This window comes from Pseudophryne corroboree, chromosome 12 (assembly GCF_028390025.1).
Source record: "Pseudophryne corroboree isolate aPseCor3 chromosome 12, aPseCor3.hap2, whole genome shotgun sequence".
NCBI lineage: Eukaryota > Metazoa > Chordata > Amphibia > Anura > Myobatrachidae > Pseudophryne > Pseudophryne corroboree.
Window position 1 is genome coordinate 130,027,430 of NC_086455.1, and position 25,336 is coordinate 130,052,765.

A 25,336-nucleotide genomic window follows, 5' to 3' on the forward strand; every position below is an offset into this window, starting at 1 on the left:
GGCGCCCCGGGCAAAAGTCCTGATTGCCCGTGGCAAGATCCGCTACTGACAAGCAGCTTCTGCTGATTAAAATGATAAGTGGCATGCCTACAGTATATTCTGTGTGCGACTGTATCTGCATACGAAATGCTACATTACAGTGATTTCCAGGAATACACTGTAACGTAGCATTTCGTATGCAGATACAGCAGCAGTCACACACAGAATATAGGCATTCCGCATATCATTTGCCTAGTTTCCCTATGCCTAGGGCCGGCTCTGTGTTGCAGTATACTGTACATGCACATTTTTCATGTATTTCTTGCATCAAACATGCTGCAGGGTCTCATTGGGGGATCCACCACTATCTTTAATATACAGTGCAAGCCTACTTCCAGCAATGCTTTAGGTTTATATAAATGCGCCCATATATACTAGTGATTACCTGGAGATTATTTTGTATACCTCATATGTGTTCTCTGGATGTCACTACACATAAATAACTACAGGTTAGGAAAGGTCACCTTTTAGTTGTACTGTAATTATGACATTTTTTTTGTTGTGTTTATATTTACAGCCAATTTTTTTATAATTACGGTTTCATTTGTTGGGCTCATTGTGGGACTGATTCTGAGTTGGGAGCTAAACAATAAAGAGCACTTAAGTAACTTTGCATCCTGGCAAAACCATGTTGTACTGCAGGGGCATATGTAATATGTGCAGAGACTTATATGAAAGAGGCGTGTCCTAACTCAGATCTAAATTGTTTTGTAAATATAAAGCTTTCCAGTATTTGTGGGCTACATGCATAAGCTGCCAGTATTTACACTGCATGTAAATGCAATAAATATATTAATACCCCTTACATTGCAACATGGCTTGTTCCAGATATAAAGTTACTTGCTTTTTTGGTTTTGCTCCCTTCCCCATATCAGACCGTTATCTAAATTTATATTTGCAGACAACAGAACCAGTATATAATAATAAATATTACCGGACTTATTACTAGGACTACTAAAATTTAGAACACATTGAAGTTAAATCTCTAATACCGCTTTCACATCTCAATGCCGTGTCGCACCCGGGAATTGGAAACAGGTCTTCCTCGGGTGCGACTCGCATTGGACCCTTTCAAATTGGCTTCCCGACCCGGGATGCCATCGCGGGTGGGGGCCGGAGCCAGTGCTGACGACATCAGTGGAGGCGGCACTGGTAAATGAGATCACTGGGATATAACTTGCCCCGTCTTCCAGTCCTGATTGAACTACAGTAAGTGAAAAGAGGGGAATATATCAGGTTCCAAGTCTGCAAATGTCATTCCTTTTCACCATTCCAAGCCTTTTCACCTCTCCAGGAGATGAACAGAGAGGAGATGTGGATGACCACTCCGGGGGGCTCTTCGTACTGGCTCCACCCCACTGGCGTTTCTATAATGGGTGCAGTGTGTGCGGTGCAAACAGGCCCGTGAGTCCAGAGGGGGCCCCCACCGCACCCATTTTTAAAATACTCACCCCACCGGAGTCCAACGCCGGTATTCGCAGCGCTGTTAAAACACCGTGAAAATGGCTCAGCGTGCCATTTTCCCGGAGATCTGCACATGCGCAGTAGAGTCTGAGCCCTCTAGTGCTCAGACTCTACAGCTCTCCGGGCAGAGAGGAGGGGGCCCGACGGAGGAGGCTGAACACGGGCCTCCTCCTCTCTTAAAGCGCCCCTGCCCCACTGCCTCCCTACAGACCCGTGATTCCAGGTGTTATCTTCCCACACCACTTCACTTGGAAGTGGATGGCATGTGGGAGGATCCACCCATTCTTCAGGGGCCCAGGGGACTACCTGAAAACTGGAGAGCCTCTCGGACCCTCTGGGAGAGTGGGTAAATATGTAAAATGTGCAGATTGTTTTGGAGATTTTACAATTGTGATTCTTTTTATAGACAAATCCTGATGATTTTGCCTATATACCTGTATAAAAAAATAATAATAAATCACAGCTTTAAATTCGGTTGAAAAATCACTGAACAATCTGCACTTTTGCAAACACGGAACCTATTACATTACCCTCTAGCAAACACTGGACCTCACATTCTTTTTCATTGACTGTTCCTACTCCACACATTGTAAGTATAAAATGTAACACTTTTCTTGCAGTTTGTACAGCACAGTATAACATGCTGGCTCTAGCTCTATATAGTTTTTTCAAAAACAAGCCGATAAGTTAATTGTCTTCGAATACATTTTCCCTGGTGTTTGAATCAGTCTATGGTACATAACATAGTGTGTAAGCGCCACTGGATATATTTATATATTACTGTACAGCGGCATTAACACAAGAACAAGGTTCACAGTACAAGCAACATAACCCTGACCATGAGTCCAGTGCCTGCCTGGACTGAGAATGATATTGTGCAAATCTTATGAAACATTAAAATGTCTTGCAAACAAACACACATACATACTTTATGAAGGACTGATACTGTGCACAGGTGAAAAAATAAGGAAAAACAGAAATGCAACTTACTAATTGTATTTACAGGGTTTTTTACCTAATCTTTTGTCAATAAGGCCCTGGAACTATACAAACTAAAATCTCTCACCTAGAGTTCCCCTGACATATCTGGGAACTCTGTTGATTGATTCCTATGAGCCGTCATTTATAGACAGAGCTGATAGAGATGTTAGCCATGTTTCCTTTACCTAAATAGCATACCTAGCTTGCCACTGCCCCTTACCACCATTATTGTTCCCACATGCTCCTTTGTTCTACCCTCGTGTGTCCTTCTGTGCTGCTGTTATTGCTGGGTTTCTTTTCTTTTAAAACAATAAACGTTTTGCATGAAACATCTGTCTGAGCCTCTGTGAATGTCTGAGACCAGCCAATATCCCTGCTAATTGTCTAAAATAAATGTTAAGGATTACTAATTTTATGTTACGGCGCTACAAGGGATTATTCTGTTGGTAGGCACGCCGACCATCGAGATTGTGAGGAGGCGGGATGTAGGGGGAGGTATTCTGACCGCCGGTCACATAACTACATCCCGGGGTATATTCAATTGAAGTCGAAAACTGCCGTCTGTCGAAAAGACGGCAGTTTTCGACTTTTTTTTAGGTCGGAAGGGGTTCCAACCTATTCAATATTTGTGACAAGTTGAAAAATTAGACTTGTCGAAAAGCACGTGGCTCGGCGGAATAGCTGCCGATCCACGTGCTTGTGTCGAAAACGGGGACATCAAAAGATGTCGGACTGAGATGCGGACCTAGAGGAGGAGAGGGGGGGGGGAGCTGCAGAGAGACGGGGGACTGCCGCGGGCAGCCAGAGGAGATCAGCGCTACAACACAGCGCTGCAGCAGGATGACACACACCCGCGCCGCTCACGGCAGCATCCACCCGGCTCCAGCAAGCTTGCTGGAGCCGGGTGGACACTGCCATGAGGTCGGGCAGCTATGTGACATCCTCCTGCAGCACTACTGTAGCGCTGATCTCCTCTGGCTGCCGGCGGCTGTCCCCCCTCTCCTCCTCTGCGTCCATCATCTCAATTCGACTAGAAAAAGTCGAATTAAGATGAGATTTGAATAGGGGTTGTCGGATCCATTCCGACAAATACATGTCGGAATGGATCAGACTTTAATTGAATATACCCCCCCCCCCCGTATCCATTCCACTATCCGTGTGATATGGAGCTTGTACTACAGTATCTATCTCTTTCTTGATACTAAATTTGTTCTAATACTAAAGTATTGTCATAGTTTATCATGCTTAATCCAGATTGCTATTTGTCTAGAAACAAATATTTTCTTCAGAAATGCCCCAAGTTAAAACAAAAAAGAAAAAGAAAATTCTACCAGAATTCAGAGTAAGCCAATATACTGTACACTTGCATTACAACATAACATTATCATGCTGAAAGCAATATATGCATGATGTGAATAGCTGTAATTACTTTGGGGGTCATTCCGAGTTGTTCGCTCGCAAGCTGCTTTTAGCAGCTTTACACACGCTAAGCCGCCGTCTACTGGGAGTGAATCTTAGCTTCTTAAAATTGCGAACGAAAGATTTGCAATATAGCGAAAAGACATCTCTGTGCAGTTTCTGAGTAGCTCGAGACTTACTCGGCATCTGCGATCAGTTCAGTGCTTGTCGTTCCTGGTTTGACGTCATAAACACACCCAGCGTTCGCCCAGACACTCCTCCGTTTCTCCAGCCACTCCCGCGTTTTTCCCAGAAACGGTAGCGTTTTTTCGCACACACCCATAAAACGGCCAGTTTCCGCCCAGAAACACCCACTTCCTGTCAATCACACTCCGATCACCAGAACGAAGAAAAAACTGTGAGTAAAATTCCTAACTGCATAGCAAATTTACTTGGTGCAGTCGCAGTGCGGACATTGCGCATGCGCACTAAGCGGAAAATCGCTGCGATGCGAAAAAATTTACAGAGCGAACAACTCGGAATGACCCCCTTTGTTTTGGATAAAGCCAAGATTGAAAAAAATTATTAAACATACATAGCAAATCAACACCAAACTGGTGACGAGCCACGTGTTCAAAGATGGAAGTCAGGATCGGAAGGAGAGCCACAGTTGTGTAGTTAATATTCTGAGAGACTCCCTTCATCTGAGTCCTTGAGTGAGTAAATTTCCCCAACTTTAGATTTTCCAATGTTTTTTCCAAATCTTCTGCAGCGTTTTCAAAGAAAGCACGAACTCCAGCCTTTACCAGCTCAGAACCAGACTTCATCACTGTGCTAAACCAGCAGGAGAAACACACACACACATCAATACATAGGTTATTGATAACAAAGCAATCAGGTAGCGTTCTACTTTTTATTTTTATGTGCTGTTAATAAATTACTGTCACTTGTGGTACATTGGATATATATTTAATTTCTGTAATTTATTTCTGTTCAAAGTTTGAGAAGCTTCCCCTGTTTCTTTGCGCCTGCAGCTTTAACAGTACACATTACACGTGCTTCTTCTTTTTTTTAAACCCTGTTCACCAAGAACAAAATTTGATTTTGTCAACACCTTCGGATGCAGCAGCTGATCACACAATCACCAAGACGCCTTCTGCTGCTTTTGCAGATAATTTGTACATGTGTATATACATGAGAACTTATTCAGTTTATTTTTACTACGGTTTCCTGGGATTTGTGTGTCTTCTCCCAAATTTAGCAATTACTTTTTTGCTGAATTAATGAAGGCTTACATTTTTAATTGGTATAGTCTGTTAATGAAATGTTTCTGCACTAACCCTATTCAGCTTCAGTTGCAGTTTAGCCAACGATCACATGCTGGAGGCGGCCCAGCACAGGGCAAGGGTGCCCAGCATACTTATAGCCGCCAGCGATGCGATCGCAATTCAACTGCAATTGCATCACTGTCCCCGCAAAAAAAGTGATGCCCCTGTCTGCACAGTCTGGCTGCAAAGGCAGGCGCAGTGCGGCCATCTTACCTGTCGCAGTGGGCGCGCATGATGTAAATCGGCCGCCACAAAAATGGCCCGGACCTGCCCCCATTTTCGGTGCCATGCCCCCGCAATGCCGCGTCGCCAACCTGCAAATGCGGAAGAGGCATTTGCATCTATGCAATGTGAACGCATTGCCCAGCCCACACACGCGCAGATCGGGCACTGCGCACACGCACTCATTAGAATATTGTCAGTATGCGATCACATCGCTGACGTGATCCATACCGAATCAGGCTCTAAGTTAGAAAGTAGATAAACATCTCCCAGATGAAATTGGTCAGTATGGCTTCTTTACCAATGGAAATGTAACTAACTTTTCTTTTCCAAGAATTCAGACCCACAGAAAATCAAAGATTGAAAACCTGAGATTTTCCATATAAAGGGACCATAAACACATGTTTAATGATAATTAAATTACCATATACTGTATATTCTGCTGTTGGACCTATTGAACTCGACTACTATTGCCATTGCAATCTCTGTTGTAGAGAATGTACCACCTTGTGCCACATAGCCCAACTGACAGTGTCTTCATTTCTCTAACTCACCATCACCACATTTCACTCCAAATTCCTTATACCAGCATTATGTGTGTCCCCCCCCCCCCCCCCCCCCCCAAGTCTTTTAATCCCCAATGCCTCTTTTGCTACCCCCAACTCATTTCTCTGGATACCTGTAACAACTCCAACTTCCTTCTACATACTGTAGTCCATGATTTTGAACTGCATCTAAGACCAGACTGACCCCAACTTTGACAGCTTCCTTGCATACACCACCATTTTCTTACAGTCCACCCTGAATATATTCTCCCCAGCATCCATGGATGTAGTTTTTACAGCTATCATCTATTCCATCTCTTCATTACTATTTAGTACCAACTTCTCTGCTCCCTACCAATGCATGCTCACCTGTTGTGTACCTTTTCAACATGTGCATTTCAATCCTTCTTTATTTTATCAATCCCAAATAAAATACCTCTCTAGCCATCATCTCAGTCCAGCTACTACCTAATTTTTCTCTACCCCTTTGCCTGCAAACTTATTGAAAGACTAACTTGTCTCAATTTCTCTACTCTGACTCTCTGCTCGGCTCTGTGCTATTGGGCTTTAGTTCCCAACATCCTAAGAAGTCAACCCTCAAAAAAGTGATTATCTACTTAAAGCAAAAATCTAACAGCAATTTCTCCATACTCCTCCTATACCACTATGCTGCTTGATCACCTTCTTTTCCTGCATACCATTCACTCAACATCACTTCATAACACTGCCTTTTCCTGGTTTACGTCACAATAACCCAACTATTCTTTCATTGTCTCTAGTTATGCACATCCTCCAGCCTCTGTTGTCGGGATCCCACAAAGCTCTACTCTCAATCTTCTGTTATTATCACTGTACACTTCTTCTCTTGTTAAACTAATTCAGTCTCCAGTAAAACCTCTAAGCTGACAATACCCAAATCAATCTCTCATCTCTTGAACAATGTCATGGAATTAACAACATCCATGTGGAATTTGGATCTCCTGTTAAATCTCCCTCACCATCAACACCACAATTTCCTCAGTCTCCCAAGACCACTGACTGTGTCACACTGAACTCTGCTTGATTCTTCACATCCAGTCCTGTCACCTGCGCATTCCAAACACTAGAGTACGAGGGCGCGCCTTTTTCTTAACCATGATGCAATCAAAACTTATCCACCCTCTCATCTTCTCCTCTACTACTTTAACCTTCTCTTATCCTTCTCCTATTGGTCATTTCCCTCCCCATTTATTCCTGCTTTGATCTGTCTTAAATCCTATGGCAAGACAGACCGTCTTCTGTCACTGCTCTGCATTGTCTCTTTGTTCTCCAAAACCGCATTCAAAGCGGTACCATCACTTACAAAGGGGGTCATTCCGAGTTGTTCGCTCGTTGCCGATTTTTGCTATATTGCGATTAGTCGCTTACTGCGCATGCGCAAGGTTCGCAGAGCGCATGCGCTTAGTTATTTTACACAAAAGTTAGGTATTTTACTCACGGCATTATGAGGAGTTTTCATCGTTCTGGTGATCATACTGTGATTGACAGGAAGTGGGTGTTTCTGGGCGGAAACTGGCCGTTTTCTGGGAGTGTGCGAAAAAACGCTGGCGTTTCTGGGAAAAACGCGGGAGTGTCTGGAGAAACGGGGGAGTGTCTGGAGAAACGGGGGAGTGTCTGGAGAAACGGGGGAGTGTCTGGAGAAACGGGGGAGTGTCTGGGCGAACGCTGGGTGTGTTTGTGACGTCAAACCAGGAACGAAACTGACTGAACTGATCGCAATGTAGGAGTAAGTCTGGAGCTACTCAGAAACTGCTAAGAAATTTCTATTCGCAATTCTGCTAATCTTTCGTTTGCAATTCTGCTAAGCTAAGATACACTCCCAGAGGGCGGCGGCTTAGCGTGTGCAATGCTGCTAAAAGCAGCTAGCGAGCGAACAACTCGGAATGAGGGCCAAAGCCCTCAACAATACCACTTATTCATTCATCTCGATTCTCAACTTGACATAATCTCCCTTACCGTAGATCTACCTAAAACTTGTGTTTCACCTCTGATAAACAGATAACCTCCTCTCATCCTGCCTACAAGACTTTTCCCATACCACTGCCCACTTAAGGAATTCCCTACAATATACTCCCTGAAAAGCTACCATAGCCAAACGCAGGGGAGGTTTGCGGTTGCCCAGAAATCCCCCTCCTCTTGGCAAGTGGCTCAAATTATGACAATAGCAATGGTATATATGATTACTAGAGCTGCCATCACATCATTCAGTTTAAGGGACAGGGCATAGTTCCTGTAAGTGTCCAGTGGTAGCAGCTTCTTCTACCAAATTGCGGTGTGTGTGTGTGGATCTGAGTCCTCAATCAGTGACCTGGACCAGAGAGTAGCTACCAGGAAGAAGAGACAGGTGCCTTACCATGAGGTGGGAGAATGTGTGCTTAGAAAGTGCAGTACTGGTTCTATTATATATATGTATATTTATTTATTATAGTATATTTAACCTTTTCCTGGCTACTTATTTATATTATTTAAATATGTTTGACACAGTCTATACTATAGACCAGTGGTTCCCAACCTCGGTCCTCAAGTACCCCCAACAGTTAATGTTTTCCAGGTCACCTAGCAGTTGAACAGGTATATTCATTACTCACTGACACATTTTAAAAGACTCACAGGTGGAGCAAATTATTTCACTTGCTATCCTGTGAGGAGACCTGGAAAACATGAACTGTTGGGGGTACTTGAGGACCGTGGTTGAGAACCACTGCTATAGACTATCTAGTGTTAAATATTAAAGCTGTATGTTCTGCCGAGTGGGAGATTGTGGATTGCATTTGGAAACCCCCCTTTAGAAATCCTGCGTTTGCCACTGCCTACCCCTTTATAAGAGATTAACCTACTCCCACCTACTGTATCCTACAGATACAGCCTAACTATTGTCACAATCACCACACTGAATCAATATCACAGCTCGTTTAAAATCTGTAATTTGCAGGGCCATGTCTTCACGCTTTTTCCATGTCTAATAGTATTTTGTCTATATTGCATATCCCTGTTTTATGCATGCCATGTTTTCCTTGCTGTCCCACACTGCAGGGCATTGTGCTACTTCCCACATCAATAAAAAATACCAGTAATATTCTAATATGGAACAAGCAAGTGTACCTCATTTATGCTCACTGGTACTTTCCCAAATTTCCCTAGTGATTCTCAAACCCCAACTTTCCCAACAGGCCACGTTTAGAGGATGTCTCTCTGTGAAAGCAACTGGGATAGTTACTGACCTAACAACATACAGTAACTCACCTGAGCATGATTAAAGAAACCCCCAAAACATGACCTGCTGGTGGCAGGTGAGGGCCAGAGTTCAGACCCCCAGCTGTACATAACTTGTACGATTGGATTTCTAATACCATTAAGTTGCATAGAGAATGTTTTTGGTCAATTTATCATTTATTGCAAAAAGAATGTTAATTACTCTCTAACCTCTGAGTAATTTGAACAGAAAAAAAACAGTGTTAAACAGAGTACAATAGCAGAGCAGACTAGAATAAAACAAATCATAGCAAGTACCGTGTGTCAAGAGTCTGAGCCAGAATGTGCAGGCAGCTCACCATGGTGGCAGAGTCACTTCCTGAAGTAAAGGGACCAGAGTAAATATCTTAAGGCATATAAGTATTGTCAATACATCATGTTAATTAAATGTGTTTGCACTTGCTACCGTGTCATTCTTGTGTTTGATACATGTGACAATAGACTCAGGTGACATGCAGTATTAGAAAGGATATGAAACGTACACAACTGTGACAATGTTACAAAAGGGTTTGGTTGCTATAGGACAGTTTATCACTTAATTACTTAGTAACTCATTAACTGTGATTTTGCCAAATAAATTAAACTACTGTATGTAAAAAAAATAGATTGCTTCTAGTTTTTAGATATTATTTTGTGGAGTACCGTATTCGTTTAACAAAAGCCTCAACTGCATGAACAGCTGTCTTTAAAGCTGACTCTGGCAGACTGTGGGTTTCTATATTGCTGTAAACAACAAGTTGGGCATGCTGGGAACTTCACAGTTTAGAGAAACAAGGGGGGCAAAGGGAGTCGCACTCAAGTCTCAATGTGAATGGGTCGTGCAGGTTTCAGGATACTGTGCATTCTGCACATTTGCCAACGCCAGAAAGCTTCTGCACATGCACCAGATCAGGTCTCTGCACACAGCTGGAGATTGCTAGTACATACAGCTTGTCTCTGTGAGATGGGCCTTTCTGAGCGGTAAATTAAATCGCACTGGCATTTCAGACGACCCCCTTGCTCATACACAACGTGCGGACAGAGCTTGGGCGTTTGTTTTAGTCTGCACAGAGGCACGGGGCTAGTGTAATCCAGATACAGTACTTATGACGACAGAGGTGGACAGAAGAACAGTGGGTGGGAACGGCTTCCACATGCAGTTGGACGAAAGGAAGACATCAGTGGACAGATGAAATAGTGGAGGCGGATGCGTCTGAATAATTTTATCTACTGTCCTGACATTGATTTATTTTTTTCATTTAAAATTTTCTTTATTGAAGCATGACAAATACATATATATAATAACAAATCAGTCCTTGCAATATGAATACAGTATAACACACACCAGGAGTATGTATTATGTTCCACAATGGTGTCAATCAAGACAGTAGACTAATACAATGTGGTGAACCCAGATCCATGTCTTCTATCTTCCCACCACATTGTGTAAAAGAAATATTATGTCACCAAGACATATATCAACCATGAGCTAATTATCACTAAGGAAAATAGGGGGGGGTGGAGGGGGTGTCTTGGCCATATACACGCATCTCATACCGTAGCGTATTCCTAAAACACTTCCAAACCTGCTCCTTAATTGAGTGGGAGAGGGTATCTATGTAACTTTCCCATGTCTCAGAAAATATTTCAGTAAACCTCTCCATTTGTAATAAGGCCTCCAACCATTTCATTCTAAAAACATGAAAAAGTTTTCCTACAATGAGAGAAAGCGGAGGGGTCGTAGGCTGTATTCACACTTGAAGAATACATTTTTTCGCTACAGCTGCTAGAATTATCAACCGTTTCTGAACATCCTGTGCTACTCGAGTGCCTTCGGGTAGGATACCAAATATTGCCCATTCGGAAGTTAAAGGTAAACAATTATAGTACTGATATCTTTAAAAGTGACATAATCTCCTGATGTCTTAAAGTGTCCTGTAGGAAGGATAGCTAACCAATTACAGAAAACCAATGTGAACTTGTGTCTCATTTAATTTATATATATTTAAAGATCTTTATAATGTTATCTTTCACACAACACAGAAATCATGTTAAGTGCTACTCCATGCATTATTCAGCATAGACAACCCTTGCTACTAGTCCCTTGCCTGACCTAGCTCAGAATGACTTACCAAACAGTGAGATCCTATGTCTGACAAGAGCTGCCAGTTTGCAGAACAGACTGAATTGACAGGGAAAAGTACAGAGGAAATGAGAGAAAAACGGCAACAAGTTAGGAAAAAAGATGCAAAGAATACAGCGGAAATTGGTAAGACATGTACATGCAAAAGTCCTACTTACTGGCACATTCAGCAATACATTATTGATTCCCTAATTGGAGCAGCCATATACAGGGATAGGACTTTGGCAAACACTAAGAGCACATGTAGTACAATATATGGATAGTCAGAAAGGCCTCTAGTGATAAAGACTTGAAAGTAGAAAGGTAGCTCCCATTTACACGCTGAATAATGAAATTGGTGTACACATTATGGTCTTACATTACTAAATCTATTATGTCACAATGAGACAATATTCTATCATTACAATAGATTTGCCATTTTGGTAAAGTACTGCAGTAACCAAGGCTTTACAGAACATCTATGTACTTCACCATTTCAAACAGGAATAGTGATATATAATATATACATACCTCCCAACACGTAGACATGCGAAATGAGAACATAATAAGACCTACTACTAATCCACTCAGACCCATCCACAAATGCCCAATTTTGGTCAAACTATTCCCCTTTTAAAATTGTGACAGTTGGGAGGAATGATTTATACAAACAGCAATGACACAGAGATACTAAAATGACTGAAACATACAGATGTGTCCTCATAAACTGCTTCTGAAGTCGCGCCAAACACCCCTTCCCAGTGCAACAGATACCCTGAGACTCCACTTTCGCACAAGTATTTGTTTAGCTGGAGTGTGAATTTTAGTCACAATGTGATGCGGCACTTGTATATCTTTGTGCAACGGAGTCTGAATCTCCATACAAAGTTCTACAATGCAGCGACGCAGCTTTAATTCACGGCAAGTTCCGTTGTGCTTTGTATAAAGATCCATACTCCGTCATGCACACAGATATACAAGTGCCGCATAACAAATTAATCAGTGCAGTCTTGCGAAGCAGTATGGGCACACATTCAAGCAAATAAGACGCTACGCCGCATGGCTTAGCTCACCCACGCCAGGCGTCTTGCACCACATTACGTATTGAGGCTAAGTATATGAGGACACATCTGCAAGCATAGTAAGTGCATCTCTATTAAATCCCTTGAAAAACAACATATTTCGAGATTCAACAAAAAATTGCTCCCCACTTACCTTGCCACCATTTCTTTCTCTTTGTTGGATGCATAGCCACTACTGCTGAGAGTTTTAATCGGGGAGGAGAGAAAATACAGGCAGTGATTCTTAAAGTACTGGTCAACCAGTGGTAGGAGAACCTATAACAGAAGGAAAGGGACCTTTAGGTTTCCAACATCCTCTGCAACCCTAATAGCTCCCTTTGCCTGCATCCAAGAGACGGCCATTGATCAATTGACAAGGATCTAATGGCATCATTGAGGCATGGCAGCAGAAAGTATTTTAGGCCTCAGTGGTGTTACTAGTTCCTCATAGACTTCTCACACTATAAAGAGTGGTTCTTTCCTTTTTATTATGCACCCTAGTGTTGACAAACGTATGTCAACATTACTGTGCAGGACATATATTTATGAATATTATTTTCAGTAACAGAAAGATTATGGCCAGTTCTTCCTCAGCTCTATCAAAGGCTTGCTCGTTTATTTATTGGAATCTTTCCACAAAGGCCCATCAACCTGGTTTTACCATGTAAATGATTTCCACTTTAAATAAACAGGAGAATTCTCCCAAAATCTCTCACTTTCTGATTCTCACACCCTATTAGATTCCCCTCAGTGTGTTTTTTTTTATAAACAAGTTAATAATTGGTACTCATAAGATGTATTTAAAAATATCTCAATTTGTGTTCAAATCCATCCAAGAGTCTATGAAATTCTTCTAAATTAAGGCTAATGGTTGCTGTCAACTTCTCCACATAAGGTTATAGACCTGATTTCCGCAACACTTTGTTCTTTATTGGGAAGTAATTGAGATTTACAGAACAAAGCAGTAAGACTTCTGGAAACAGACAAAACAAGTTGAATTCTGATGGGGTCTATAGAGCATAGAAACATGTCTATTAAGAAGGAAATAACCAAACAGGTGGGTTGTGAAAATATTCTACTTAACAAGTATAGAAAAATTAGCCATGCAAACTGTATACAGTCCTACCAAGTGTGACAAAAGTGATTATTTATTTCAGATACAGGTTGAGTATCCCATATACAAATATTCCGAAATATGGAAGTTTTTGAGGGAGAGTGAGATAGTGAAACCTTTGTTTTCTAATGGCTCAATGTACACAAACTTTGTTTAATACACAAAGTTATTAAAATATTGTATTAAATGACGTTCAGGCTGTGTGTATAAGGTGTATATGAAACATAAATGCATTATGTCCTTAGACTTAGGTCCCATCGCCATGATATCTCATTATGGTATGAAATTATTCCAAAATACGGAAAAATCCGATATCCAAAATATTCTGAATACTCAACCTGTAATACATTAATTTAGATTGATTGATGAGGAGAGACATTTGGAGTTTTTGTGAGGATGAAATCTGGATTTTCACAAAATATTAATTTTGGCACCAGAGAATACCATCTTTTAGGAGTGTAAACAAAAATTGGGTTGGCCCAACTACTAATAATGTGATATTGGGATCCATAATATATGACTAACATCTAGATTTTGATTGCACAATAAGAGGAAGCTATATTTTGTCAGATATGTTGTTTCATTTTGTGACTAGATAATTTATTTGTGCTTATTTTTAATATGTACAGGAATATGTTGAAACTGGTAATGAACTCTGGAGAAAACATACATTTTAATACTTTTTTTTCCTTGAGAAGAAATTAAATACATATTCCGAGCTTGCAAATCTTCACAGCTCCAACAGAAGGCAAACAAACTAACAAGATAACAAAAGGACTGCGTTACAAACACAAAACTCAGGATCATTATGTGGCCTCTCCTCACCTCTACCATGAGAACATCAGGACCAGTCTTACCACATCTCTGGCTGAGAACATCAAGTCTGCCCCTGGGCCTAACCCTCAAGATGAGCAGGGAAGTGTGGTGGCAGAGCACCAGGACCAGGCTCAGCAGGGACATCCCCATTGCTCCTGAGTGTGCTCCCCACATTCTCATACCCACCCGTACTATGATCAAAATAATGTTATACCAAATTTCCTTCTGCCACTGGTTACCTGCAATTGTTTTATTCCCCCGTTGTTGTGGGGTTTTTTTTCTCTTCAACCCCACTGTGTGCCTTTCCTGTAATGTTTACCTGCACTGATTGCACACCCTGCCATTGCACCCTACATACAGGGTACATCATACTACTACACAAGAGTCAGTTTTCCCATATATGCACTGGGCCCTTGTATGGCTCACCTCCCACAATGTAACATTCGAAGTGCGCCCAACATGCCTGCCCCATATGGTACACTTGTGAATGGGATGAAAAATACATGGACTTTGTGGTTTTGATGGAACCCTACTCTGAACTTTAGGACTCTGAAATCACCCCAATTTTGTGTCATCTCTTCTAGGGGTAGACAGACTATTCCACTCTGGGTAATCCTACGCTGTGCGCCCAAGATGGCTGCCAAACCTGGTACCTTGTGAGAGTGGAATACACAACCCTTGGAAGTTATTACCCAAAATGCCTACACCAATCATGCATTATGCTTTCTGTGTGCTTAAGGTTTTCTTTTATGTCTGTGTGGCTTATCTATTGCTGTATTACTTAGATCCTCTGTATTATGTGCATTGTTTCTGATGTCTGTAAAGCGCCTTGAGTCCTGTTGGAGAAAGAGCGCTATATAAATAAAATTATTATTATTAAAGTTTGTCGTATACATAGTTTACTGGGAGTCAGCAACCAATATAGTCAAATAAAGTACTGCAGACAATTGGTGGTAAAACAGAAGTTAAAATTAGTAGTCATAAATCTATGTGTATGTGGTGTGAGCTGGATACCTTGTGATTAAGAATTTACATAAATTTACTACATTTGTGAATTCCAGTAAATACAATGGGTAGAATACACCTCAATGTCTTCCAGTGGTATATTTACCTAGAGAAATAACCGGGATACAGAACTGTCTGGACTCTGGACACACATCTCTTACAGTACAGTTTTTGTAGGAGGAGGAGGTAAAAAGAAGAATGTTAAATTCGGCAACTTACTTTGGCAAAAAACTTGATTTCTTGCTCATGTGGCGACTTTTCAGCTTTAGCACTGCCAACAACAGCCTCTGTAGAGATAGAATTATGCCAGAGACACATATTTTATTTAATCTTCTACTGATATAGTTGAGGTAAGGAAAGTGGTCTATATCAATGAAATACAGTCCAGATACTTTAGTAGGCAAGATTGAACAGAACAACATAGCAAATTTCTGGAATATGCCAGATAGGTGCTGGGGAGGATGCACAACAAAAGAAGTCCCTTTCTCCACCTGTCCAAAGCTACAGGAACTTTAGGGCCATGTAAAAAAAAATATTATCAGCACAATTCTCCTACTTGTCATTTCTATTTCCTAAAGTTTTACGAATTCCTCTGTTGTTCCTGGTGCTACTCAACAATGGTCCGCTAACTTCAAGGTAAACCTACTCAATTACTCCATAATGGATTCATCTTTCATGCCTTCTCATACTCGCTGTCTGAAGAACTCCCACAATCACCTGGTCTTGACCTCTCGCCTTACCCCCTCTTCCCTTCCCTTCTTCCATTACCCCATCATATGAAAATCCTGGCTGAGGAACACCAACAGTGCTCTCATATTTTGTATTTCACCATGTACTTAATGCAACTAGACATACTGCTCGCTTTCATTGTGACTGCCTAATTACTTTCATTCTGTAGACTGTTCAGCTTTGAAATTAAATAAAATAAAAAAAGAATTCAATACAATAAACACCTGCATAGAGGCCTCCAGCAAGAATACTAATAGGCGTAAACATATTAGCCTACGAGTTGCAGGCAGATGTGAGATATCTGTGATTAAAGCACCTAGATTTCAACTGTCAATTCTTGAAAAGGCTAATCAACCTGTTTTGCCTTTTAAAGAATTGCCACATTGAATTGCCAACATCTCGAAGGTTATTACATTTACCCCATAGTGTCTCTCGCTTTCAGTAGCCACCTTTGTTTTCCAATTACATGACATCCATGGTAAATATATAGCATCAACATTATTTAGTCTTAATGGTATTTCACCTAAATGTGCAATAAATTCCTGTGCAGAATCAACATAATGCAGAACTTTCTTCAGAAACTTAAAGGCAAATCTCTTCTCCATGGAAAATGCATCAAGCTCCATATCCTTCAATCCCCTAAAAAATACACAGAACATCCATTTACTATTCATACATATAAATGAATTAGACATCATCTGTAAACGGATGAAGTAATAAAACAAATTTAAGTCAACTTTAACAATAACTGTTTGATACATTATGAATTCTTCATGGGCATTTCATTTCTTCATAGCCTGCATGTGTGATAGTACAGTAAGTTACTATGAACTCCCCCCCCCCCCCCCCCCCCCACTGCCTGCTTATTTTAAAGTAGGAAGTGTCAAGTCTCTGGTGTCGATGGCATCTGACTGGTTAGCTGTGAAATCTTCTCTATTATATTAATAACGTTGACTGCTTTTAACTGGATAGTTGTTGCAGCAAAAAAGTTATTTGCCATTTTCACCACTCGTAATAGCCGACAGCGTGGTTTTCGTGGGTCAACTCCTTCAAATTCCTAGGGTCAAAAATTTCCCGAGACCTCAAATGGGGACCCAACATAAGCATTGTCGTAAAGAAGGCCTAACAGCGGATGTTCTTTCTGAGGCAACTCAGGAAATTCAACATCCCGCAGAAGCTGCTGCTCATCTTATACACAGCGATCGTAGAATCGGTCCTATGTTCCTCGACCAGAGTCTGATATGGAGCTGCCAATGAGAGTGACAGACGGAGGCTGCAAAGGGTGGGGAGGACAGCTGAAAAGATTGTTGAGGCTGACCTCCCTCTGGTCCAGGAATTATACCAGTCAAGGGTTAGGAAGCGAGCAGAGAAAATAGTGGCAGATATGCAGCACCCAGGTCACAAACTGTTTGAACTGCTTCCATCCGGCAGATGCTACAGGTCCATTTCCGCGAAGTCGACAAGATCCATTAAAAGCTTCTTCCCACTAGCTGTCCACCAGCTGAACAATATATAAAAAGTCTAACATGTATAATATGTCGGAGTCTATCGTACAGTTGCAATGTGCAGTATAAACTCATATGTGTATTGTTTGTAATGTATGCTACGTTTCCCCCCCCCCTTCTTTTGCTATGTATTCCCCGTACATGTTGCTGCATGGCGATGCACTATACCGCAAAACATTCCTAGTGTACATGAGTACACCTGGCCAATAAAGCTGATGCTGATTCTGATTCTCTTGCCACATTTTTCAAAGGAACCACGTATAGATGTGTCCTTATGCATCCAGCCTGAATACGCCATGCAGCAGGAGTTTGTGAGTGAGTTGACAGGCAATTTCGTTAGCATCAGGTGTCTTTTTTCCCCCAATATGCGTCTTATTCGCTATGTGAATAAGACGCACAAGCAGACTCTAATTAAAATATGTGGCCTATATTCTGTGTGTAACCGTGTCTGTACCTGCTACGTTACAGTGTTTTCTAGGGAAACATACAGGGAGGGTAGATGTAAGTGGAAAATCCTGGCTGAGGAACACCAACAGTGCTCTCATATTTTGTATTTCTCCATGTGCTTAATGCAACTAGACATACTGCTCGCTTTGATGGACACACCGGTAGCACTTCATGAGTAATTCGCCAAAGACAGATATCCCTATTAATCAAATGCCAAAATAGCTGTTTTTACAGAAACAAGAAGAATATTGTGGCCACTGTTGGACATAAGAACATGTTACACAAACTAAAATATTCCCTACATGGTCGTCCTCACAGTAACACTCTTTTACCTTATACTGCACCAGTAAACTGTGTAAGTTATAGTACAGCCAGAAAGCTGTATCTGTTTTCAATGTCTTGTTCCAAAATCCCATAATATAAGAATATAAAATTAGAAATGTTTGCTTTTGAATGATAATTACACACATAACTTGGTGGTCACCATAACACATGTTAACTGAAAATGTATGTACCTTGATATGGCATAACCATTCACTTGTAGAAATTTGATAAGTTCTTGAGCCTTCTCACGATCCCGAGCTTTTTCTTTTGCTGTTAAGGTGTCGTAAGGCACCAAGAGAGGGTGGCTTCCTGCACCTGCAGAAAACAATACCAGGCCTGAAGTGTTTTCTACTTAAATATCCTTTATAATAAACCCATCCAGTTCTCCATAACCGTTCTTTGTTGGACATATGTCTGTTATGATACAGGTCCATTCTCGTTATTTGATGTGGTCCTGGCACCAATAGTGTCAGCACTATAAATTTAAACATGATGGTAAAACACCATGGTTATAGTTATACTGCCGACCTGATTACACTGATTTAACTAAAATTAGTACCATGTTGGCACACTGTGCTTGACATGACGCTGTCAACAATGTCATTGGTGATAATGAAGGGTTCTAATGATAAAGGACTATTTTTTGGTAAAGACGAGATTTATTACATGGGTTATTTATTCCACATGCTGCAAGTAATTATACAATAATTCAGAGGCAAATAAGGATTTATAGTAGGAAGTTTACAAATGCCTGATTATGGAACTGGGTTGGGTATTGGGAGGCAATGAGAACCTCTCCTCCAAGTGCAAGCCTGAAACAAAGACACCCAAGAGCTCAGAGACTGCCTGCCAACCTCACCCTCCTACATAGTAACTAGGTTCTCACCAAGCAACAGCTGAAAGCTATCAACCCTCCATCCTTCTTCCCATGCATCCTACAGTATATTATGCAATACCAATACAATACAAATATGGTACAGAGCCAACTACTGATGCATATTATATAATGAAGTTCTGCTACTGTTGTCCACTGTACAAACCCCTCTGATTTCTATGACATAGTCCATAGTCTCCATTTCACAGCCATTATTCTCTATGACACACCAATATGCTTGGCAGCATCCTTTGAAGAGGTTCTGCATTGAGCACACTCCATGTCTGATTAGGTTCTCCTCCTACGTAATTTTTTTATCACCAGTGATGTCCTCAATTAATTCTATCCCCAAACCTATCATGTGCACTGGATCCATCCTCCAAGCTGCACCTACTGATGGCCCAGCTTTAAGGAAGAGTGCAAATGCCATTTGGTTCAGCACAGTCCTGACACTGCACTCTATGTAGGCACAGGTGCCCTTCTGTGTTGGCGCAGAGCACGTCTCTCAGGTCAGCATAAAAATACATGATTTAAGTGCTGTATACTTATCTTACTTTCCTGGCTGTGAGTAAAGTGGTAAATGCGTGGGTTACAGATACATGCCCTCTATATCTCTTACCTTTGGTCTCCAACTCTGTCTTCTTCTTTTTGGCCCAGATATTGTGGTAATTTTCTGCCATCACTTCTACCATCGCCTGCACACAATTACAATGGAAAAAGACTATCAAAGATTACTAGTTAATTACTTTCTATTTTGCCACGTGTTTAGCCATTGAAAGGGCTAGAACGTGCAAGAACAGTTTACCCAAACAGGACAGTTGGAGCTACAGCTACAGCCATCCACATAAAAACAGGCCCATCAGCATTGAAACATAATGATGACCATCTGCCTAGCTGGTTATATAGTGGCCCACAAATCATAAGTATTATAATTGTATTTTTAGTTTTCTTGCAAAATAATGCAATACTGTACTTCTATGTTTGTGTGTAGGGAGATAGTGCGGCTCTAACCACACACTCACAGCCATTGTCTCAGCTCCTCCCCTTCTCAGTATAGGCCTTTTAACATTTTCAGCTCCAAGCCCATGTGGCTGCTAATCTGGCCTTGTACCCAGGTATTTAACCTGCAAAACATGGCACCAAGTGATTTACAGGGGCGCCAACAGTTCTGACAGAAGGGTGGAAGGAGGAGTGGCCAATTATAAATTACTTACGGCCATGTGGGCTGCTCAGGGTGCGCGGGTGTCCAATCCGGTGAGCAGCAGGGTGTGTGGTTGTGATCACTCCCCTACGCAGGGAGAGAGAGGACTGTGCCACTGCAACAGCCTCTCTCCCCAACCCAGCACTGAGCAGTTCTACCCTCTTCCTACCAGAAGTGTGGATACCTACGACGGGGAATGGGGAGGGAGGGGCAGTGGTACCTGGGCCCCACAGTGGGTCCCTCCAACAGGCCCGGGGTAAAGAGTACCCCCCCTCTCTCTGCGCTACCGGTGACTGATGATCAATTCGGACTCAAAATTATATCACTATTTTAGTTTTACATTTATTTTCCGCTTTTTATTTCCCACTCAATGAGAGGGATCTGTGACAAATAACCCTCTGAGTATGAGACATTGCAAAAGTTACAAAAATCATTTTCATCTTCAAAGTGACAAATGTTGCCTTATAAGTCTGGAAACACAGTTCTCTCTTCCAGATGGTGCTTAAAATACAACCACTGACAATACGTGCCCCAAAAAAACAACCCTTGCTCTTTCTGGGACTATCATCGAGACAATTGCTCCACACCTTGATCCTTAGTAACATACTGTACACCATGAAAGAGCATGAGATTTGGGATAGCCACATACGTTTATGTCATTCATCCTCAAGACAATTAATAGCACACTGAAGTGCTGATCAATATTTAATATATGACGTAATATGAAAACACAAACCTGGAGCTCTCTGGAGAGGACAACATTGCTCAGATCAAGTGGGGTAGGACTAAAGCCATTTCCCTGTAAGATACAAATCAACCTTAATTAGAGCTGTAGATAAAAGTCATGAGTACATTACCTACATTCTGCTTCTCATCTCTGGCTTTCAAGGTGGCAGCATTAGATAACGTTGTGTTCCATTTTTACAGATGCAAATAAATCTTCTGTTTTACCTGGTTAGTCTGAGATATGCTGCGCATTTTCTCATTCTCCCGATGTAGAGCTAGAGCTTCTCCTTCTTTAGTTCTTTCCACACTCCAGCCCATTGCCAACATAGTTTTCACAGACTCTCTTACAGGCCAGCGATAGATTTCTTTCTCCTATTAAAGACAGCAATGATTTATGAATAGGGCTAGCCAAAACTGCAATACCATGGCCCGGCGAGCAGTATGCTAACCGCATACCCTATACACATGTATGTATGTATGTATGTATGTATGCATGAAACAATAGAAGAGAGCCAATGTACTGTTCACATAGAACACTAGTTATTATAAAACATTGCTAAAGATTCCAGCTGACCTTAAACTATTAATTTTAGAGATGAGCGGGTTCGGGTTTTACTTGGTTTTACTCGGATTTACTCGGTTCTCAAAACGGCATCTTATTGGCTATCCAAAACAAGAGACATCCGTGAGCCAATAAGATGCCATTTTGAGAACCGAGTAAATCCGAGTAAAACCGAACCCGCTCATCTCTAATTAATTTTTATCTGACCCATAAAGAAATACATTAGAGCAAATAGGTCCAGGAAGGAGTACCTGGGATCACCTGAGACACTATCACTTCAATATAGGTGAAAATAAATGTGACCCTCTGCCTCCATTCAAAGTCAGCCGCATCTATGAGACGTGGTGAAAGTACGTGGAAGTCACCATCAGCTCACATCTGCACTAGCCCTCCCTGATTTGAGAAATCAGTCTCAAGCTGGACATATGTATGCTCCCCTCTATATACCCAGCAATTCCATTAACCGGCCAAATTTACCTATCTGCGGATACCCTGTTCCTGTCCAGTTACACCCATTCAGCTGCAAGTGGCGATATGACAAGAGCTATACAGCTCTGAACCGCCTGTAACTGCCACATTCCATGTGGAAGCCCTGAGCTGCTGTAGTGCAGTGTGCTAAGTATCAGCTGTAGGAAGACAGAATTGGGTGCAACTCTAAATCAGGACCTATGGCTTTAAGGGTTATTTTGGGATAACTATTTCTCCATTTCTACCATATGCAATGGAAAGACTATAGTTTGTATTTCGGTCACATAACAGCAATCATTATTATTTTCCCAAGTTCCAAGGATCTGAAGAGTAAATGTGTGTTTATCAGTTGTAGCACAACACACACTAATAATTTAGCCATGAACTGACAGTCTGTGCCAAGATAAAACAGGGCCTGCAATATGCTCACATTCTTCTTGCTTTTTACTCACTGAACTATTCCCAAAACATCCTCGCCGAGGAAAATTGCTGTAACAGCTTGTTTATCTGGCCTTCCTGATTCGCACCTCCCAAGTTAATCTCCTGTGCTTCTCAACTGGTCTTTGCTTCAGACATTTCCTTATTAATCTTGGAATTACCTACAACATTTCCCTCACTTTTTATGGCCTTGACGATCCAGTGTGATACAATGACAGAATAAAAGAGGATAGTGGTAATTAGCTATTACTTTCTTAGAGCAGCCGTCAATCAAAGTAGACAAGGCTTTGAGGAATAAACTCCTTTGTCAGGCAGACTTTACAGAGATGAAGCTAGTCTCTCATAAGCTTATCTAGCTGATTAACCCATGTGATGGATGCACATTTTCCACTACCAGCCATTTCTTTCTATTCATTTGTAAATCCTGTGTTTTACACAATTCTCCATGTGTGCTTAAGGTATCTGATCCACAGCAACAACAGCAAACCAACCTGACAAAGCCAGATTTGAATTAAATTCCTTCTGTATGTAACCGACTTATTTTTATGAGAACATTTTACTAATTTCTGCAGTGCTTATTTAGTCAGTATGTCTTCCACTCACAAAAGTCTCCAGAGTTTAGGGAGTATCAAGATGGAACAGCTATAAAGATATATGTTCTTAAACCCTTCTAATACTCGCCCCCTCCTTTCTATCCAACTACTGTATCTCCTCACTTCACAAGAATCAAACTTTTTTCTTTTACTTTTAAACTTTGACAAATTGTTTAAATACCTGTAGTATAATTGAGCAACACAAAATGTTTCCTTGAACAATGCTCTAACAATAAAAAAATAATAGCGAAATAGAAAAAATCCATTGTTAACATAATTTTTATACTAATGGAAAGGGTTGAAAGGGAAAATAAGAGAAGATCAATGGAAGGGGAGCAAGGAGCACTTTATTTACTATAATTCCTAAACTACTAATTTGTTATAGTAAAACTGAATTAAATAAACTTTTCTTTTGTTATGTGAAAAGTCGGCAGTGCAGTAAGGGTGGGCAACAGAGATGTCCTGGAAATAGTAGCAAATAGTGATGGGGTAATGGGGGTAAGTGACACAATGAACTCTCAGACTTTCAGATACAATCAAAGTTGTTTGCTTTCCTTGTAACTGCAGGGTATTTCTTTCCATAGAAGCAATGAACCAGATAATGGGGCAGATGAATTAACCTGGAGAAGGCATAAGGAAGTGATAAACCAGTGATATGTGCAAGGTGATAAAGCCACCAGCCAATCAGCTCCAATATGTAAATTAACAGTTAGGATCTGATTGGCTGGTGCCTTTATCACCTTGCACATATCACTGGTTTATCACTTCCTTATGCCTTCTCCAGGTTAATACATCTGTCCCATTGTTCTTAATGGGTTCAGTATAATTTACTGACAGACACAATACCTACTGTCATAATCCCGACAGCCATTGACCGACAGTCAAAATACCAACAAGGTCAAAATACTGACATTCATTATGCCGGCATGTTCAAAATGCCGACATAGTCAGAATACCGACATTTGTTGCTGCATTGTAGCTGTTGGAAAACACGTGGATCGGCGGAATAGCCGCCGATCCGCGTGCTTCTGTCGGAAACGGGGCCAAATCCGACAGGTTCTCTTTCCGACAATCTCAATCCGACTTTAAAAAAAAGTTGGATTGAGGTGAGGAGACGGGGAGCGGTGCGGCAGGCTACGGGGATGAGAGGTACCTTAACGGCCGTCCCCCGGCCAGGCACCTCACTCCCTGGGCGGTCGTGATGTGCTGCTCCAGGAGCTCCCTGTGTTCTCACACATGGGGAGCTGCTGAGAGCCGCACGGACACCGGCCAAATCAGACAGTCGGATTTGGCCACTCTATTGAATAGGGGTTGTTGGATCCATTCCGACAAATGCATGTCGGAATGGATCCGACTCTTATTGAATGTACCCCTTATGCTTTTTACAATCTGATATATTTATTTGTAACATTTGCACTAAATCATTTGGAAATCATGGGGTAAGTGGATTATATACATGCAGTGCATTGCAAAAGTTTTCATCCCCTCGGCTTTTTACCTATTTTGTTACATTACAATCCATAATTTAAATTTTTTTTTTATCGGAATTTTATGTGATGGATTTGCACAAAATAGTCTAAGTTGGTGAAGTGAAATGAGAAAAATGTATGTTAAAAAATAATGTTTATAAATAAAAATTTGAAAATTGGCATGTGCATATGTATTCACCCCCTTTGCTATGAAGACCCTCAAAAGATCTGGTGCAACCAATTACCTTTAGAAGTCACATAATTAGTGAAATGAAGTGCACCTGTGTGCAATCTAAGTGTCACCTGATCTGTCAGTATAAACACACCTTTTCTGAAAGGCCCCAGATCCTGCAACACCACTAAGCAAGAGGCATCACACCATGAAGACCAAGGAGCTCTCCAAACAAGTCAGGGACAAAGTTGTTGAGAAGTACAAGTCAGGTTGGGTTATAAAAAAATATCCAAATCTTTGTCGATCCCCCAAAGCACCATCAAATCCATCATCTTCAAATGGAAAAAACATGGTACCACAACAAACCTGTCAAGAGAGGGCCGGCCACCAAAACTCACAGACCAGGTAAGGAGGGCATTAATCAGAGAGGCAGCACAGAGACCAAAGGTAACCCTGAAGGAGT

At 41.4% G+C, this 25,336-nt stretch overlaps 1 protein-coding gene across 1 annotated transcript in view; it reads right to left on the reverse strand.

Moving 5' to 3' along the window:
• The window catches only part of RYR3 (ryanodine receptor 3), a 1,295,770-nt gene that overhangs the window by 331,394 nt on the left and 939,040 nt on the right, over positions 1-25,336 (reverse strand). The window contains 10 exon segments of the mRNA XM_063948019.1: positions 4,478-4,716; positions 9,527-9,587; positions 11,380-11,429; positions 12,585-12,706; positions 15,585-15,652; positions 16,618-16,733; positions 18,562-18,685; positions 19,864-19,939; positions 21,182-21,244; positions 21,397-21,543. Coding sequence (XP_063804089.1) covers positions 4,478-4,716; positions 9,527-9,587; positions 11,380-11,429; positions 12,585-12,706; positions 15,585-15,652; positions 16,618-16,733; positions 18,562-18,685; positions 19,864-19,939; positions 21,182-21,244; positions 21,397-21,543 — 1,066 coding nt within the window.